Here is a 16,716-nt window from a genome sequence, read left to right as displayed (position 1 = left end):
AGGAATTCCCCGTCTCCACTGTCCACGTTCACATCACTTACATAGGTTCTTTTGCATATGTTCATTGTAAATATGTCAATAGTGTAAAACATTTCTATTCCTCACTTGTTCTTGCCTATTATACATATACTTAACAGTGCATATATACACACATTTATATCATTAAAGAATATTAAGCTATATCAAATAACATTGATATTTTCAATTTTATTTTCTAATGCATTTCCCCCTTACAAAGTAATTAGATATTACAACTAAATATTGTATATGTGTCTTCATTGCAATATTTCTGTTATCTATGCTCCTGCAATAGAACAATTTCTCCAAGCCGGACCAATGATCCACCTATAAATAAAGTGAAGGGAAATCCATTCAATTGTACTTTAATTTTCCTGAAAGCTCCTGTATTCATGAAGGAATGCCAACTGTCAAGTCCAAAACAATAATTTGGGATTAGTGAGCCACTTTGAATTGTCAGTATATGTGGATAATAGAAGAGTAGTTTGCCCTGTGACGTGTTCACTCCTCAAAGTCAGATGAAATCAGCACCTCGATGAAATGATGGAAAATTTTTAATTTCCTGTCGTTAAATAGTTTTGGGCATTTCATGAACAAATCCAATCACACATCATCCATTTATTTGCAGAACTTTCTCACATTATAAATTATTCACAAATTCAGGACAGCCAATATTTGTGAACCAGAGTATGAGAACAAATTGAAAAAAAAAAAACTTTTAGCATCTGGTCAGTGGTTTGTTTTGAGGTTGTTGTTTTTTTTTAGTATTGACATGCGTATAATTTGTGAAAGAAGAAATTACACGTTCAGTGGATGACTCCAAATAATAAAATCCCAACAGGAAAAGTCCTATTTGATTCCAGTTTGCAGCCGATGATTTCTTTTTTTTAACAGTGTAAACGGGCAGAAGAAAAAAAAAAGAAGCAAACAGAAGCATGATGATTAAAAAAAGAAAAAAGGATCCATTCAAAAGAAATGATGCTTAAACATAGAATTCCAGTAAGGCACATACAAAATGAATCAGTCAATCAATAAATACCTGATGTGTGGCGAGTTTGGAAGACGTGAAAATGAGGGAAAAGCATCTTTGGCTTGTGAAAATCTTTTGTACCATTCCCCGTTGTCATTTAGTTTGATCTTACAAGCTGAAGTCAAAGATAACACATTCCCTTAAACTGCAGGACAGACCCACAGACTTGTGAACGTTCCCTTTTCTTAATTGGTGCCGTCAGTATTTATTATTACAATGAAATGCAAATAATCCCCATTACTTGAGCGACTGCATGAACAATTAGAAAGGAGTACACAAAGAGGCATAAAAAAATTTGCAAGGGGCTACAAAAGTAAATATTTTTTTTCTATAACGTAGTCGTGATTCATTATAGAAGGACAACTTCCACCAATGCAGAAATAACAGTCAATCATTCATCATGATTATTGTGCAAGTTAATTAAACCGTTTCATTGCCGACAGGCAACAGAATACCATTATTAAGATACAGACACACACGTTAACTAAGGTGTTTGGCAGCCGATCATATAACGGGCGAGGCGTTGATCAGAGAGGAGAAGGAGAAAGGGCTGAACTTGTAGCCCGAGCCGCTGTAGAACTTGTTCTGAAACTCCACCCTGTAAGAGAAGAAGAAAAAAAAAAAAAACAGTTTTCAGCAGCTCAGTATATGCTCTCTAACAATGTAATACGATTCGATTCAAAGCTTGAACTCATTCATGTGGTTGACTGTAGGATAGGCTTTAGAATTTAAAACAGAAAAACCAAGACTAAAAAAAAAACACCCCTCCTGCATACGACACGCCAGCAGTTTGCTGACCGTCTGCAGCAGTGACATCAAGTCACGAAGCTTGTGCAGGGTGCAATGTGCACAGCAATATAAAAGTCATGTGAGGCATCTGAAGACATGCAGAGGAAAGTTCACTGTGTTACATATAGAGTCTGATAACTGTCTGAACCCACCCCCCCCAATAAAAATATCACCTATTTAACTAAATAGTCGATTGTGTTTTTCAGAACCCCGTCTTGCCCTTCCGCTCATCCTTACCAGTGCAGACGGAGCGCGTGCAGGAAAGCCGAAAGTCCTTCCATCACCAGCAGGATGGCAACGGTCAACGTGGCGAAAAAGGCAAAAATGACAAAGAGCACCGCGGCGCCCGTGTAGCCCTGCCACTTCAGAGCAATACGCATGACCATCACCCACAGCACCTCCGACAGCTCTGCGGAGACGCAAATAAACACAAATGTTTGGGGGGGGGGGAAACAAAATATCAGGGCGTGCAGTGTGAGTCAGGTTGAAGGATGAAGAAGCACTAACGGGCATGGGCCAGACTGAGAGCCCAGAGCCGCAGGTAAGACGCCGTGTTGGAAATACACCCCAGGCAGTACTCGATGGTGTGGATGGCTTGGTGCATGAACACATCCGCCGTGTCAAACTCCTGCCAAATGAAGTATTTACGTCAGCTCTGTTAAGATTTCTTACACAACAGCTCACCAGTGTGTTGCTCTTACCTCCGCCTCCTCCGCAGCTCTTCCTTCCACCTCCCCCTGACGGGAGTTGATGGAGCCTTCGTCGGCTACCAGCGGACGCCGGTCGTCCTCAAGAGGCTGCGGAACATCGAAACTCTGGTCAGGAATCAAGACTCGCTTCAGACGTCGTCGTTCTAGTGCAATCGCGAAGGGACTTACCGCACGGCGGCGGCGTCTTCTTGTGAACGTCATGTATTCATATGTGGGTTTCCCGAACAGCAGGACGGGGACCGAGCACAGAGCCAGCACCACCAGGACTTTCTGCACCACCATCTATACCGGAGGGGAAAGCACACAAACCGTTGTTTTGCAAGTCTCATTCTTTTTCTTTTTCATATATTGGTAAATCAAAACAATTAAGTTAATAGAATCTTAAAACTGGCCTCAATTTTATCACGTTGTCAAAGAATAATGTGAACTTCTCGTTTCCTCTTCCAGTCGTCTTATTGGCCGATACATTTCAAAAACTCTTAATATTATGTTCACGAGGTCAAAACTACCCACCTGTCCATGATAGAGCGGGGGGTTTTCAGCGTTCTCCGTGAAGAGGAACATGTCTATGAAGTGGATAAGTATGCTTGGAGCACTTTTGGACTGCGCGGGGGTGTAGACGATCCACTTGAAGACCACCATGAACACCAGGTAGCCAAACAGAGACAGCATGAAGAAGAGCTCCGGGATCAGCACGAAGAACACGCTGCTGATCTGACCAAAGTGGCTGCGGCGGAGAACAAGGGGCGAAGGCGAAGCAGAGAGGAGAATAACGTGATATGTCACATGTGAGAAGAGGAGAACCGCGATGGGAGTCGCGTGTCGAAAAAAAAAAAAGTGAACGACGTGCACTTTACCAGTAGTTGAAGAATGACAAGCAGACTCCAAACGTCATGTGAAAAATACCGATGATGACGGACATCTTCATCTTGTACGAGTTCAGGAAGGTCAGCTTGTTGTTGGCCAGGCCCCAGATCTGGCAACCACACACACACACACACACACACAAAAAACATAAGCAAAAATAAAAGTGGCTGCCTTCTAGTTTATTTGCTGTTGTCTGGAAGAGACTGCGCGTCACGGTCATACCGGGTCAATGCCAAAAGGATAAGGGTGGGTGAAAACCCCAGGCACCACCGGATTCATAGACAGGTACTGGCTCTCTGCCAGAACCGATGAGCTGGAAGAAACAAATCAAGTATAAGGAGGCGTTTTGGCTAATGAGAGAAAAACGCATATAGATTTCCAGAATGAATCGATACAATGTGCTCACTTCCAGTAGTTTTCTTTAAACATGGGTTCGACGCGCCAAGATGAGCTGAAGGTGGTGAGGCCTCGGCTGAAGCACTCGTTGTAAATGGCCCCCGTGTAGATGGAGAAAAGGCCCATCAGCAAGATCAGGTATCTCCCGCCGAACATCATCCTCCAGATCTGCAACACAGGAGGCGGGATGCCGACAGTCAGTTTGTAAGGTTCCAGGATGAGGCAGACAGAAGACATGTACGTCTTAAAGTTTTACTTGCGGCAAGAAAGAAAACCGTCGGCAGGATTTGGCTTCATGCAAAACAAGAGCAGTGGCTGGATATTGTCCAGATTTCTCTGATGGAGAAATTGACCTTTAATATAAGGCTCCAGGGGAATACATTCTACATTGTGACACCAGTTGAAGCATAAAAATACTCAGAACAATTTAATGTATATCATCTTGTTTTGATTATGCAGATCAATACAAATTAAAGATGAAAAAAAAAAAAAAATGAAACTTTAGACCAATCAGGCGAGCATGAATGACTCCAATAAATCTAAACTCAAAACGCACGAAAGCTTATTATTATTATTATTTTCAATTCAATTTCAACAACATGTGACGGGGATATGGACAAAAAATGTTTTCTGACTGAAGAACCTCCGAAACAGATTACATGGGATGATCTTGGTAATGCTGCGCTCAGAAAAATAAAAGAAACAAGTAGGGGAAAAAAAGTTATTTTTGGCCGATGACTAAAACTTTCCACTGCCTACTTTTTCCATAGAAAAGGAAGTATCAATAAAATGATTATGTACATACCATATTGAGGCAAATCATCATCTTTTCTCCCACATCTCTCTTGCTCACATTCAAAGCATTAAAGTATTTAAGGTCAGTCCAGTGTCCACAGATCACATAAAACACGTTCCTCTTGTTGCTGAAGTCCACATCATATTTTTAATAAGGAACTCGGGTTAAATCCAGCAGATCCCCCCTCATGCAGACATTTTGTCAAGGTTGAAAACCGTCTCATATTTGGACCAATACAATGTTTGTAATTCCAAACCAAACACTTGAAAAAGTCCCTTTTGAACATCAGAGTTAAAGTAATGAATGAAAATAAAAGTGAAATAGATTTGTGGGGATACACAGAAATCATCTGGGTGGGATGTTTCCATTTAACAGCGTTTTCTCCAGTTTCCCCAAAGTTTCTCCCCATGTTGGACTGCTGAGCTGTCCAGGGTGCACCCTGCCTCCGCAACCCCCAACTGAATTACCTCATTGGTGTTGTTCTTGAGTTTGGGGTCCTTCTCCTCCAGGACCATCCAGAGGGCAGCCAGAGTCATGAGCAAACCATGGCCCACGTCCCCAAACATCACCGCGAAGAGGAAGGGGAAGGTGATTATGGTGTACACCGCTGCAGAGCCGGAGAGAGAGAAAACACTTCGCTAAGGACAAACACACGCACAGATGTGGAGTGGGACGATCGCCAGGGCACAGTGGCGTACCTGGATTGACCTCGCGGTAGCTGGCCACTCCGTAAGCGTCAACAATGTTCTGGAAGCCCGCTGTGAAGGAGTTGCTAGGAAACAGAGTGGGTGGAGGGGCGGAGGACGGCAGGCGGTTGTAGAAAGAGTCGACCCCACTGCCACTTTTCCTCTGAGGATGAAGAAGCAGCAAGAATAAAAAGGTTATTTTCTTTCCCTTAGCGTCTAATCTTTTGATCTAGGACTCCTGCAGTTGTGCCGTCTCACCCCGCCCTCCCTCAGCGCGCTCTGCAGCTCCGGCAGCTTGGCGGTGGGACACCAGGCCTCGGCGATCAGACATTTCTCAGTGACTGACGGGCTGCAGAGATTCAGGACCATCTGGATCGCCTTGCACTTCTGCACCCGCACCTTCCACTGAGGGAGAACGGCGACCGCCTTCACAAGCAGCTGCTGCAGGAAGGTTTCGGTCTGTGTCAACACCTGAAAGACGACAAGCAGGAAGTGAAAGGACAGACAAGGTTCCAGAAAGACACGTTCCAGATGTACAGCAAGACGCACGACTTTCAAAAACATGAAATCGAGGTTACTAAATTCCTTTTAAAACTGTTATCAGTCCCTAAAAGAATTAAAGCTTGAACTCGTCTTTTAACAAACGCTGTGCGGTTAAAGCGGTCCTGCAGTTACGTCAGACAACTAAGAATTACTGACCACGGGCCAGGAATTATTTTGTCGTATGAATGTAATAAAGCAACCGAGATGAAGACCAAGCTCATCTCTGGAATGTTCTCCTTCATGGAACTTAAACTGAAAAGGATTCGGGATGAACTGGGAATATATTTGCAACATAGAAAGTGTTCGTGTGTCATGAGAGGAAGATGCAGAACCCCACAAGAAGATATTATGGAAAGGCGGCCATCCAGTTACATAAGGGTTGTACTGCAAAATGCTGAGAACTACGATGAGAACCATCATTGTAGCAGCAGAATACGGACACTGCAGTGTGACAAGTCAAGGCAAAACCCACCGATTTGATATCCTCGATTCTCCCCTGAAGGCCCTGGAGAATCTCCTCTCGCTCAGTACTGCTCTCAGGGTACGCAAACGTTTGTGTGCGGAAGCTTGAAATTCAAAACAAAGTCAGCTTCAGGGGATATCCGTATGGAAATTAGGGCAAAAAAACAAGTTTGAAATGAAGAACTGGATCTCCTCACCAGTCGCATATTTTCTTGACTTTCTGTCCGATCTGCTCTCCCCAGTACGAGATGAGAAACACTGTCCACTGCACCATTTCACCCTACAGCAAAGGAAACCGCCGCGTCAGCACCAAGGTTCAACTTAATTTTGTGCTCTTCCCAAAAAAAACGAGTTCTCACCGTGTCCGGGTGCTCGAGTCGATCCTCCATCTCTCTGAAGTCCACGATGATGAAACCACGACAGGCCCGCCATAACAACCGCTCAAATGAGGGGACCTTCCATGGGTGGACCACTCCGGCCACAAAGCTGAGCAAGAGATGGAGAGGGAAAGAGGGTCAAATGTAGGAGAAGAGGAAAACAAAAACAAACAAAACAAAACAGATATTGTTGTGGGTGACTCGTACCTGAGGTGGACATCTTGGCGGTTGTCAAAGAGGCCTTGGTTTTCTAGCACGGGTGGAGGTGCCTTCAAGACAAAGCCAGAGGAAGAGATTGTTTTGTTGTTGTTTTTCCCCAATAAACTGATAATGATGCAGAAGCGACGGAGGTGATATTTCTATTATTCACTTGTGAGACTGTGAGAGAGTGGGTTTGCGTCAGGACTCCTCGGTATTGACAGAGTTGCGTCAGCTGAGTGCGGAGACTGTCTCTGTTCCTGGACACCTGTTGAGAAACAAACAGCGTCACGCCCGGTGAGTCCGAGAGCTTCGTCCTTCCGCGGCGGACCGAACGGCGGACGGAGGCGTCCTGTTCACCTCTTTGAGCTCTCGGGCCAGCCTCTCGCTCTCCTCCTCGATGGTGATGAGCTCGCGGGGCTGAGGGGCCGACGGCGTGGGGCACGGAGGAAGGAGGGCGCCCCGCAAAGGTGGAGAGAGGGAGCGACTGATCTCCTGCTCCAAAAAAGCTGAAGAAGAAAACGGAGAATATCAACAAAAAAAAAAAAAAAAAGAGGCAAAGAGTGCGAAGAAAAAAAAAGAAGAAGAAGGTAACGCTCACTGAAGGTTTTCTCGAGCTCCTCGCATCGTCTGACCTCACTGACAAACTTCCTCTGGAAAGCGTTGATATTCGGGTTCAACTGAGACACGGAGAGAGAGACGGGAGGGAGAGGGTCACAGGGTTACTCACATTCATCTGACAGGAAGAAAGGAGGGGAACTAGTGCGTCATCTCGTCGACTCAAGAGCGGCAGCAGCACTTCACGGGACGTGCTGTGAACATCCAGAGACTATTCGGTGCTGGGTTGGAGGGTTTTCTCCGGATCCTCCGAAGACACACACCGAGGTTAACTCATGATCTGTCTGTGTTTACCCTGTGAAGTTTGTACCCTGCCCTCCGGCAAAAAAAGTGTTCAAACATGACAGGGGCTTCGCTCCCTCCTATATTCTGTGAGTATGTTCGACGGCACGACGCCGACGACCCAGGAGCAAAATTTAAAAAAAAAAAAAAACTTTTTATCCACTCACGTCTCTGAATTCCACCAGGCCCAGCTCTCCCAGCTCGCTGACACAGTTGTAGGCCGAGCCGGACTGAAGGAAGAGCTGCACCAGGCACACTTCCTCGCTGCGAAACATGGAACCCATAGCCGCCTGCACAGCGGCGAGGAGAAAACACCTTCAAAGTCAAATCCGTGCACACGGCAACCATCCCAACCGTTTCCCCTTTATTCATCACGTGATCAGGTGGTGTATTCTAAGTTTAACCACGCTTAACTGTAACATTCTGGTTTTGTCAAGAGAAAAAAAAAAAATATATATATATATATATATACAGGTGGTGTCTATTTTCAGTTAGGACCATCAAAAGTTGTCTGTGACAGTACAGACGTTAAAGAATGGAAACTGAAGAAAGAGGAAACGTGGAATTCTCCTGACTGATAATCAGGTGGGATTTCCATTTTTACACAAGACGTGTTTTCTGCCTGTATTACATGAAACAAGTTATCATGTAGCACCAACTCTAACAAGTCACAAGAGAATCCTTCCTCCAGATAACGATGGCGAAAAGCCTTTTGACTTTGGTTTCGGTTTTGCGCGTCGTGGTACGCTCTGCTGCCGTTTTCAGACAAACACAAAAGTGGTACAGACAAATCCACAACCGCCTCTAAGAAGACAATGAAACTGAATCAACGCCTCATGATGAACCGGGGAGTTTCCGTTACCAGCGCGTTGCAAATTGGCTGATTTCAGCAGTTTGTGTAGTTCTAACGTCTGATTATTTATCCAACTATAAATAATCAGCATTGAGAGATACTAACAGGTATGGCATGTTACTCCTATTTGAATACAAATTACATGTAAATAACGTCACACTCAGACCTTTAGATCTGCACTTTCTTCTTCCAGTAGAAAAGAACAGCAGCTTGTCATTTACAGAACAGGGTCATTTCCATGTCCTATTTAAATGGAATCAAACGCCTGCTATTGACGAACCAATGAAATTAAACTTAAAAACTAGTCTGAGACGGGTATGTTTTTTTTTTTGTTTGTTTTTTTTAACAGCAGCACAATATACGTTGTAATCCTAAATGACTAAAAAAAGAAAAAACTGTGGACACAGATTTCAGAAGAAGAAAACAGGACACTTAAAAGAACCCTGTCTTTTTCTAATGTATGAATGGTGACCTCGGCTGACTTACTGGAGCCAGACTGAAAGGCACCAGACCATCCGAACGTGCCGCTAAAACACTGAAATAAACGCACTTTTCGCCATAATGTTCGGTCGGAGGGATTCCGTGGGAGACTAAGCAGAAGCACATGGGTTTGATTTCAGCCTTGACAACAACAACAGCCGCCGCCTGCCTCGGAGCACAAAGTGGATCTTTATACCGCCTCACGTCTCACCTGTCCGCCGCCGTTCACCGTCACGATCTCCGGTCCCGCTCCCGCCGTCAATCCCGGGACTGTAAAATAAAAAAAAACCGGGACAGACTCGCAGGTACAGCTCAACTTCTCTCCGCTTTCTCACTTCCCGTTTTATCAAAGTCACGTTACTGCAGCCTCACGTGACAGAGGCCGGCTGTTTCCCGGGCCGCCGCGAGAGGTCGAGATTGGCTCAATGGCGGCAAAGCTGAGTTAACCTCCTCATCTGGTGCTTTAAGTGACTGCCCCCACCAGCTGATCCACAATTACACTAGTGTTGAAATGATATAGAAATTAATTTATCAACTATCTAAAAATCATACACAGATGAATAAATACACATCATCATGGAGAAGTGGCCACCGTGCTCGCCTCGCTGGGATTTCCCACTTCCTGTCTGGGTTTGCATGTTCTCCCTGTGCACACATTGCTTTTCTCCAAAAAACCTGCATTCGAGGTTAACTGGTGACCTTAGATTGTCTGTAGTTGTGAATGTGGGTGTGTTGGTTGTCTGTCTCTGTTTGCCCTGTGATGGTCAGGTGACCTGGCCAGGATGTCTCCTGTGTCACCCATAGCTGGGATTGTTCCTGCACCCCTGAACAGGATAAAGAGGGATAGGAGATGGATGGATGGTTAGTGTGTCTGTCAATGTGATGGACTGACGATACATCGAGGGTGCCTTCTCCCATACTGGGCTGGGATCAACACGAGTCGCAGTATGAAAGATGGATGAAGCCATGACTAGGTTTCCATACGTTAGTCAAAAACTGAAACTTGACTTCACTCATATGTTTAGATACTTATCCATGTGCACTCAACCGCCATTTCAGATCATGCTTAAGGACACTTCAACATATTCAACTGGGAGACAACAACCCTCCCCACCGACTGAGTCACAGCCGCTCTCTGGAACATGAGGAAGATCACAAATAGCCACCATAAAGATGGAAAATACCTGCAAACAGACCACATGGAGACATAAAAGGACTGGAAATACACTGACTGTAGGGTGATATATATATATATATATATATATAATAACTACAGACACAATACAACCACAAGGGGAGAGAAATAATAGGACAGTAACCACAGAAATAAATCACATTAAAACTACAAAAACAAGCACATGGACTAGAGACAAATTACAACTGCTTAGATTGACACGGTCATTCAAAATGTAACTTCAGGTTGGAATCTTTGCCAGTAACTGTGAATGTGTAACTTTGGTTGTGACGGATGAGTGACTCTTCCATGGCGTCCGGTGCCCTCACTGCATGGTTCCACATGGAGTTTAGTCAGTCAACAGTACATCTTAATGAGTTTCTACCTGCCATGAAATGTGTCTGACACGTCGAGTCGTTTTTAAATGAGACATTTCGAGCTTTGTTTGCACCAATGATCCACAAATGCGAGCCACTTGCATGGAAATACAAAAGATATTTTATTGTAAAAGAACAGAGGTGCAACTCGTACACAACATCAAGAGGTGAGAAATATACAATTGAGGGGAAAAAATGGTTTGAATAGAGAAAAATTAAACCGAGGGATACTTAAACGTGGATAAAACTTTAGAGAGAAACACAAACCTCACACAGAATCATTCATCAATTTGACTGTATATCACTAGAGATGTGTTTTCATTTCCCCCTAGAGAAAGTAGTAATGAAGCTGGTCTACATCGAGAAGCCACTTTATTGACGGCCAATTAAAGATTTCCATGTAGTATATTTTAGAGCTGTATCATAATCGCCTGAAAACGTCCCAACACACAAGCAATCTACAATAAAATCAATGTCTGGCAAATAAGAGGTGATTGAAGCAGGCTCTGCGTCTCATTTTAACATTTGAATTTCAAACAGTTGTTTAACTAAACACTTTACTCCTGCTGCAGTTTAAAAAAAAACAAAAAAAAACAACATAACAGTATTTCATTGGATTTCTTTCTTGGACACGAGGACTAACACACTAAGAGAAGCAAAATTAGCAGTATTTTCTTTTCTTTCTAAAAATGACTGCATCCAGGACAGAGACTGCATCATCCTCTCCTACATACTATAGAATTTGAGGCTTCTATCCATTCCTGCGGAGGTCAGGAACTGAGCATTCTCTCCAAAGGCCACTCCAGTTACCAATCCCGAGTGATCTACAATGAGGGGATTCATTAGACATTTGACAGTCGGGATTTCATCATTTAGGAATGTTTGAACATTAGGAGAGAGAACAACATTTCTTCTGCTCACCTGTGAAGTTGAGGACCTCAGACCACTGCTTGCAGATGTAAACACGGATATCGGAACCTCCCACAGCGAGGTAAGTACCACTCTGATCAAACACAAGGGACTTGACCTGAAACGGGGAAAAAAAAAAAAACAGCAACATGAGACACTTGCCCATCACAAGAGTTATTACATGATAACTTTCATCAATCTGAATTATTTCAGATTAAGGGAGCAGATAGGGTGTTTCACATGTCACAAATGACCAACTGTTTCTCACACAAGCCTATGGAGGAATAAAACTTGTTTTGTTTTGTTTGAAACTGCAACACTGGCTCTTTAGCCATCCCTGGCAAACGGTAAGGAGTGAGAAGTGATCAGACAATTACTGTGCAAAATGGATGCAATCAAAGTGCTTTGTTTTAGTTCTCCAGGTGGCTGCAGGATTTCCTTGGCATGTTCATGTTTGAATTATCATTTTCTAATATGCAAAGAAAACTTGACTTGACAGAAAGCCGATTGCAACCGTTTTTAAAGTTGATATTTTCCAATTGAGCAGGACTGAGGAGGACCTGAGGTTCAGCCCACCACAGTCAGCCTCACTTTGCACGTGGCCCCAAGAGTTAAATCATCAAGGTGGTGGGTTTAGCTGACTGAAGACTGAGTGAAAGAAGAAACACCGGGAAACTTTACACATTTGTGCACCAACACCTTGAAAGGTTACCAATTGAAATATTTACTTACACATTAACAAATGTAAAACGTTTCATGTAAATATCTAATCCAGGATAATCATTGGCACAGTCTAGTTTAAGCTCTCCTCCAAGCCAGAACACTTGGGTGCCATAGTCAGTATATCACAATTCTATTGACTGGTGAGCACTATAGATATTTTATTAAACTGCAGGAAGCAATTAAATGCCAATATGATATTTCTCACCTCGTAATTGTTGTCCAGTGTGATGGTCTTGAAGTTCTTCAGCTTCCTCAAATCCCACAGTTTCAGAGAGCTATCCTGGGCACCTGGAGCAAAGCATCCATTGTAATGTTAGACCTCAACAACAACCGAATACGGCAGAGATTCGAGTAACGCAAGTGCAACATCTGTAATGTCACCGCAGATTTCAGAACACAGTTAAGTGCAACAGTGGCGCCGACCTGTAGCCAGATAGTATCCATTCTCGGAGAAAGCGATGGAGGTGACGGGTCCAGAGTGGCCGGGGAAGTTGGCCACGTTGGTGCGTTCCTTCAGATCCCAAATCTTGATCTGAGAGTCGGCCGTGCCGGTGCCAAAAATGAGGCCGTCAGGATGGAACTGAGCGCAGGTGAGAGCTGAGGAGAGCCACCGGAAACATTAACATAGGATGTCTCTTTTTACACTGCGGGTTAAATGGTAAAGTATCGAGTCACTCACCACAGCCAGCACTTTCATCAGTGACCTTGGTGAGGACTCTACCGGTCTGGATATCAGAGAAGGCCCAGTACTGCAGAAAAACAAAACCAGTTATTATCCATTGCTATTGCACACAGGTCCATATACACCAGTTAGTTTTGAAGCAGTTACAAAGACTTTTTTTTCTTCTTCTAGTATCGTTGAAAGCTGCACAAACACACACACCTGATCCTCAGAGGAGCTGAGCAGGTAATCTCCAGTAGCATGTAGGGAGAGCCCAGTGACTCCAGCCTCGTGGGCACGCACCACCTGCACACAGTTTCCTGCTGTGACGGACCACACGCGGATGGTGGTGTCTGGAGATGCAGAGAAAACCACAGACTGGAGGGGGGAAACAAAGTGAGAGAGATTGAAGAAATAGTGAACAATGGCTCATATTTAAAGTCACTGATTGTTTAGGAGACGATGTGTGGAGATTTTGGTTCCTGCTGAAGTGATAAACAGACCAAGCGTTACCTGGGATGGATGGTAGATGACAGAGGTGACTTTCTTAGTGTGGCCCTTCAGTGTGGCCACAATCTGCTCTTCGTTCTTGTCAAACACCACCACATTCTTATCAGCTCCACCTGAACAAGCACAACAGGGTCAGTGGCACAAAGCAGATTCTTGATACGTCTTGGATGTGAACGCATCAAGTACGAGTCGGATCAAATGTTATGTACCGGTGAGCACTTTGTTGGTGTCTGAGGGACACAGATCCAGAGCCAAAATACCAGGAACACTGGCACTATGAAGACCCTGAAGGCAGCAGGAGACAGATTGTTGACGGTGAAGATCACATCACAGGTTTAAAAGATTTTAGTGGATCGACACTTACAGCATGTGAGGCCACTTGGCGATATTTGCTGAGATCCTCAGCTCTAACCAGCTCTTCTGGGACCGTTTTTCCTCTCTGGGAACAGATAAGAATACAGAAATAAGAGTGTGGCGGTAGATTGGAGGTAATAGAGAATAAAAGTCACATCCTAAGAAGAGGAATACAATACCTTCTTCCTCTCTGTAGTGAGGATGGTGGCTTTGTCTTGGAGCTGTAAATATAAAAAAATTTAAATAAAACATCCTAAAAGTGTTCACAGACCAACAGTGATTTCTTCAGGAGTAAAAGAATCAACGCTTACCTTCTGAATGATCTCTGGGGTCATTCCCACCTGTTCACTAAGCTCCATCGGCTCTCCACCAGCACCCTGAAATAAGAACAGTAGAGGATTAAAAATAATAATAATTTTTGAAGAAGGCTTGAAAACTCAGTGATGGGTGTAGAGAGTATTCTTTTCCCACAGGTTCATTCAGTAACTTACTGCTGCACTCGGCTGAGAGGCGGGGACTGCCTGAGGGGCAATCAATCCAGCTTGGGGTTTAAGTGTGGCCAGAGCTGTGGGGGGGATAAAGGTGAGAACCTCGTAAGAACCCCGAGATCTAAAGTGTTATGTTGATCTGACAGCAGTGTCAAATTTAATCAAGCGCATTCATGCACTTAGAAAGAAACAGCAGTCAGCTCACCTTCTCTTGCAGCGGTGACCTCTTTGGTGAGTCGAGCGATGACTCTGCAGGCCGCATCATGCTGATAAAGGGCGTGTGACAGTTCCTGGCGAGTTGTCTGCAGCTGCTGTCGCAAGGTGAAGCTATGAAGCATAACAGCATCCTGAAACAGAAGAATTCATTGTTTAAAATATTAATTCTAAAACGAGAATGGCAACAACTATTTAGGGATTATCAATTTGACGCAAATGTCTTAAAGTAGCTTTGACAAACAAATATAGCAACATGTTTATAAGAAATAGACCCCCAATAGCAGATATTCGCAAAGAGGAAAAGACACCAGTAAGTTCAAAACAGATGATTTCAGTGATTTGATGTGGGTTTCTTCTTTGCTCAACCACAGAGATGACAACGCTTACCCACTCATCTTGAAGGGACTTGAGAATGGCTGGAATGCTTGTTGCAGATGGCGCCTTTGGTCTAATAGGATGGGACACTAGAGCAGAGAAAAGGAACAAGCTCCATTTAATGAGTCTAGTCTTGTCTGGTCACGGTAATGTACAAGGTTTCTGGGAAAGTTAATGAATATGAGACAGTCACTTTGCAACAGCGGTGTACTCTAAATACACATTGTGAGTTTATTTGAACTACATGCTATAATAGATTAGTAAAGCAATGATTAGAGAGTTATAAATTCTACTTCCTTTTTGGTTATATATAAGCAGTCTGGCACATAAGCGACCACGAATCGCAGTGATCCACGTCACATGACCTTTTAATAGGAGCTGGATAATCAGATGAACAATATAGGGGCTCATCAGATATATCATGTCTTATTACCAACTGACATGCACAACGGTAAGGTAGAATGAGCCAGAGCAGAAAGGGTAAAAAGAAAAAGAAAACTTGTAAACGCCCAGTGCACGTACTTTGTTTTTCTATGTCTACAAATCTGTATTTGAAGAGTCCAATAGAACTCTCCCAAATGAATAAAGTAAATCAAATGTAGATGAGAGAGTAGCGACTAACCCACTTATAATGAACTGATGATTTAAACAATAAATTACCAATCATTAGTCACGTCAAACACTGAAAATAATTTCGATTTTGTAGCAAATTGGTATTTCTGTGCGTTTCAAGTTGTTTTTTTTGTAAGTTTTTTTTTACATGAATGGACATTCATCATGAAATACATCTCCCTCGGATAGTTGTGACCTTCTGAAGAGCCTTCTGTGTGCACGTCGGTAGTTTTACCTTTGATATCTACCAGCTGCTCCTCGGACAGCGGCTGTCCGTTCATCGGGTCCGTCCCATTCTCTGCGATGTACTTCTCGATGAGCCGGCGCTCAAATACCTGGTTGGACACCGGAGAGACACACGGGTGCTCCGGCACCTCGTTGGAAACTACGTGAAAGTACAGGCAAAACTCCGTTACTTAAAACAACACAAAGCCACCAGTGAAACGGTCCCGAACCAAACTACGGGACTAGTTGGGGAGGAAGGCGGTAATGCATGGCCGCTAATGTTAGCCGTGGCAGCTAGTAGCATTAGCGCGCTACTTAGCTAACCTCCACTGCCTCCGTCATATCAATGAACGCGCGTTTACTTACTTGCACAAACCAAAGACATCTTTCCGACGCAGTCCTAATGGCCTCTTCTCAAGCGAGAGTTGTGCTTGCGCAGTAATATAAAGTTATAACCACTAATGAAGACTTTACTTATGTTTTGCTTGAATTGGAAGTAACACGCTGTCCTTTCATTGCCGCTACAAACGGAGCTGCTTCTTCTTCTACGCTTCAACCGAGCTTCAATGTCGAGACTGCCCCCTTGCGGCAAGAATGGAAACTGCATGAGGGTATCCATAGGAACCAGATGCAAAAGAAGTAAATCACAAAATATGAAAGATTAAAATACTTAGAGATTCCAGGTGTCACCAATGCGACTTTACTCATAAAGCACATTTTAAGCAAAAAGGCAGTTCAAAATCCAATCCAACGTGAAAAATGCATAATAAAGTGGTTTGCTTTGCCAAAATGCAGCAGCAAACAGAAATGTCTTCAACTGTTGGATAGTTTTCTTTTTAACAAAAACCCAAGAGTTCAAACCCTCCTGCAGATTTCTGGGAGCGTGCCTTAAAGTAACTACATTTTGCAGTTTGCATCGCTAAAAGCTGCTTCTGCATGTTTGTTTCTGACTGTGAGGACAGAAAGCAGGTCATCTCCAGAATTGGA

The 16,716-nt window shown here is 43.7% G+C and overlaps 2 protein-coding genes across 2 annotated transcripts; both read right to left on the bottom strand.

Annotated features, from left to right (window-relative positions):
• Positions 1 to 554: 554 nt before the first annotated feature.
• Positions 555 to 9,475, bottom strand: tcirg1b (T cell immune regulator 1, ATPase H+ transporting V0 subunit a3b). The gene is made up of 21 exons (XM_080465948.1): positions 9,317 to 9,475; positions 7,940 to 8,062; positions 7,474 to 7,552; positions 7,233 to 7,381; positions 7,045 to 7,140; positions 6,882 to 6,943; positions 6,657 to 6,783; positions 6,495 to 6,577; positions 6,308 to 6,401; positions 5,551 to 5,763; positions 5,305 to 5,455; positions 5,074 to 5,213; positions 3,821 to 3,978; positions 3,637 to 3,727; positions 3,405 to 3,523; positions 3,061 to 3,274; positions 2,716 to 2,829; positions 2,539 to 2,634; positions 2,345 to 2,465; positions 2,075 to 2,246; positions 555 to 1,646 (listed from the first exon to the last, which is right to left on the bottom strand). The coding sequence occupies exons 2-21, from the start codon at positions 8,054 to 8,056 to the stop codon at positions 1,553 to 1,555; spliced, it is 2,490 nt and encodes an 829-aa protein (XP_080322074.1). The 5' UTR covers positions 8,057 to 8,062; positions 9,317 to 9,475; the 3' UTR covers positions 555 to 1,552.
• A 1,273-nt stretch (positions 9,476 to 10,748) lies between these two features.
• prpf19 (pre-mRNA processing factor 19) lies at positions 10,749 to 16,319 on the bottom strand. Its single transcript, XM_080465949.1, has 16 exons — positions 16,096 to 16,319; positions 15,740 to 15,889; positions 14,905 to 14,981; positions 14,507 to 14,648; positions 14,305 to 14,378; positions 14,125 to 14,190; positions 13,993 to 14,034; positions 13,824 to 13,898; positions 13,669 to 13,744; positions 13,463 to 13,572; positions 13,172 to 13,327; positions 12,968 to 13,037; positions 12,712 to 12,885; positions 12,494 to 12,576; positions 11,578 to 11,683; positions 10,749 to 11,480 (listed from the first exon to the last, which is right to left on the bottom strand). The coding sequence occupies exons 1-16, from the start codon at positions 16,112 to 16,114 to the stop codon at positions 11,383 to 11,385; spliced, it is 1,518 nt and encodes a 505-aa protein (XP_080322075.1). The 5' UTR covers positions 16,115 to 16,319; the 3' UTR covers positions 10,749 to 11,382.
• Between the last annotated feature and the right edge of the window lie 397 nt (positions 16,320 to 16,716).

The sequence above is a fragment of the Lipophrys pholis genome (assembly GCF_963383615.2).
Source record: "Lipophrys pholis genome assembly, chromosome: 6".
In the NCBI taxonomy this organism is placed as follows: Eukaryota; Metazoa; Chordata; class Actinopteri; order Blenniiformes; family Blenniidae; genus Lipophrys; species Lipophrys pholis.
This window is presented reverse-complemented; position numbering and strand designations above follow the sequence as displayed.

Bases quoted from the DNA above. Each gene is read 5' to 3' on its own strand.
- tcirg1b (XM_080465948.1), bottom strand. From the start codon at position 8,056: ATGGGTTCCATGTTTCGCAGCGAGGAAGTGTGCCTGGTGCAGCTCTTC. The intron at 5,764-6,307 runs GTGGGTTTTGCC...GTCGTCTTTCAG, and splicing joins GAATCGAGGATATCAAATCG to GTGTTGACACAGACCGAAAC. The intron at 3,979-5,073 runs GTAATTCAGTTG...CCTGTGTTGCAG, and splicing joins TCAAGAACAACACCAATGAG to ATCTGGAGGATGATGTTCGG.
- prpf19 (XM_080465949.1), bottom strand. The intron at 14,191-14,304 runs GTAAGTTACTGA...TTCTTATTTCAG, and splicing joins CCTCTCAGCCGAGTGCAGCA to GGTGCTGGTGGAGAGCCGAT. The intron at 14,035-14,124 runs GTAAGCGTTGAT...TTATATTTACAG, and splicing joins CCCCAGAGATCATTCAGAAG to CTCCAAGACAAAGCCACCAT.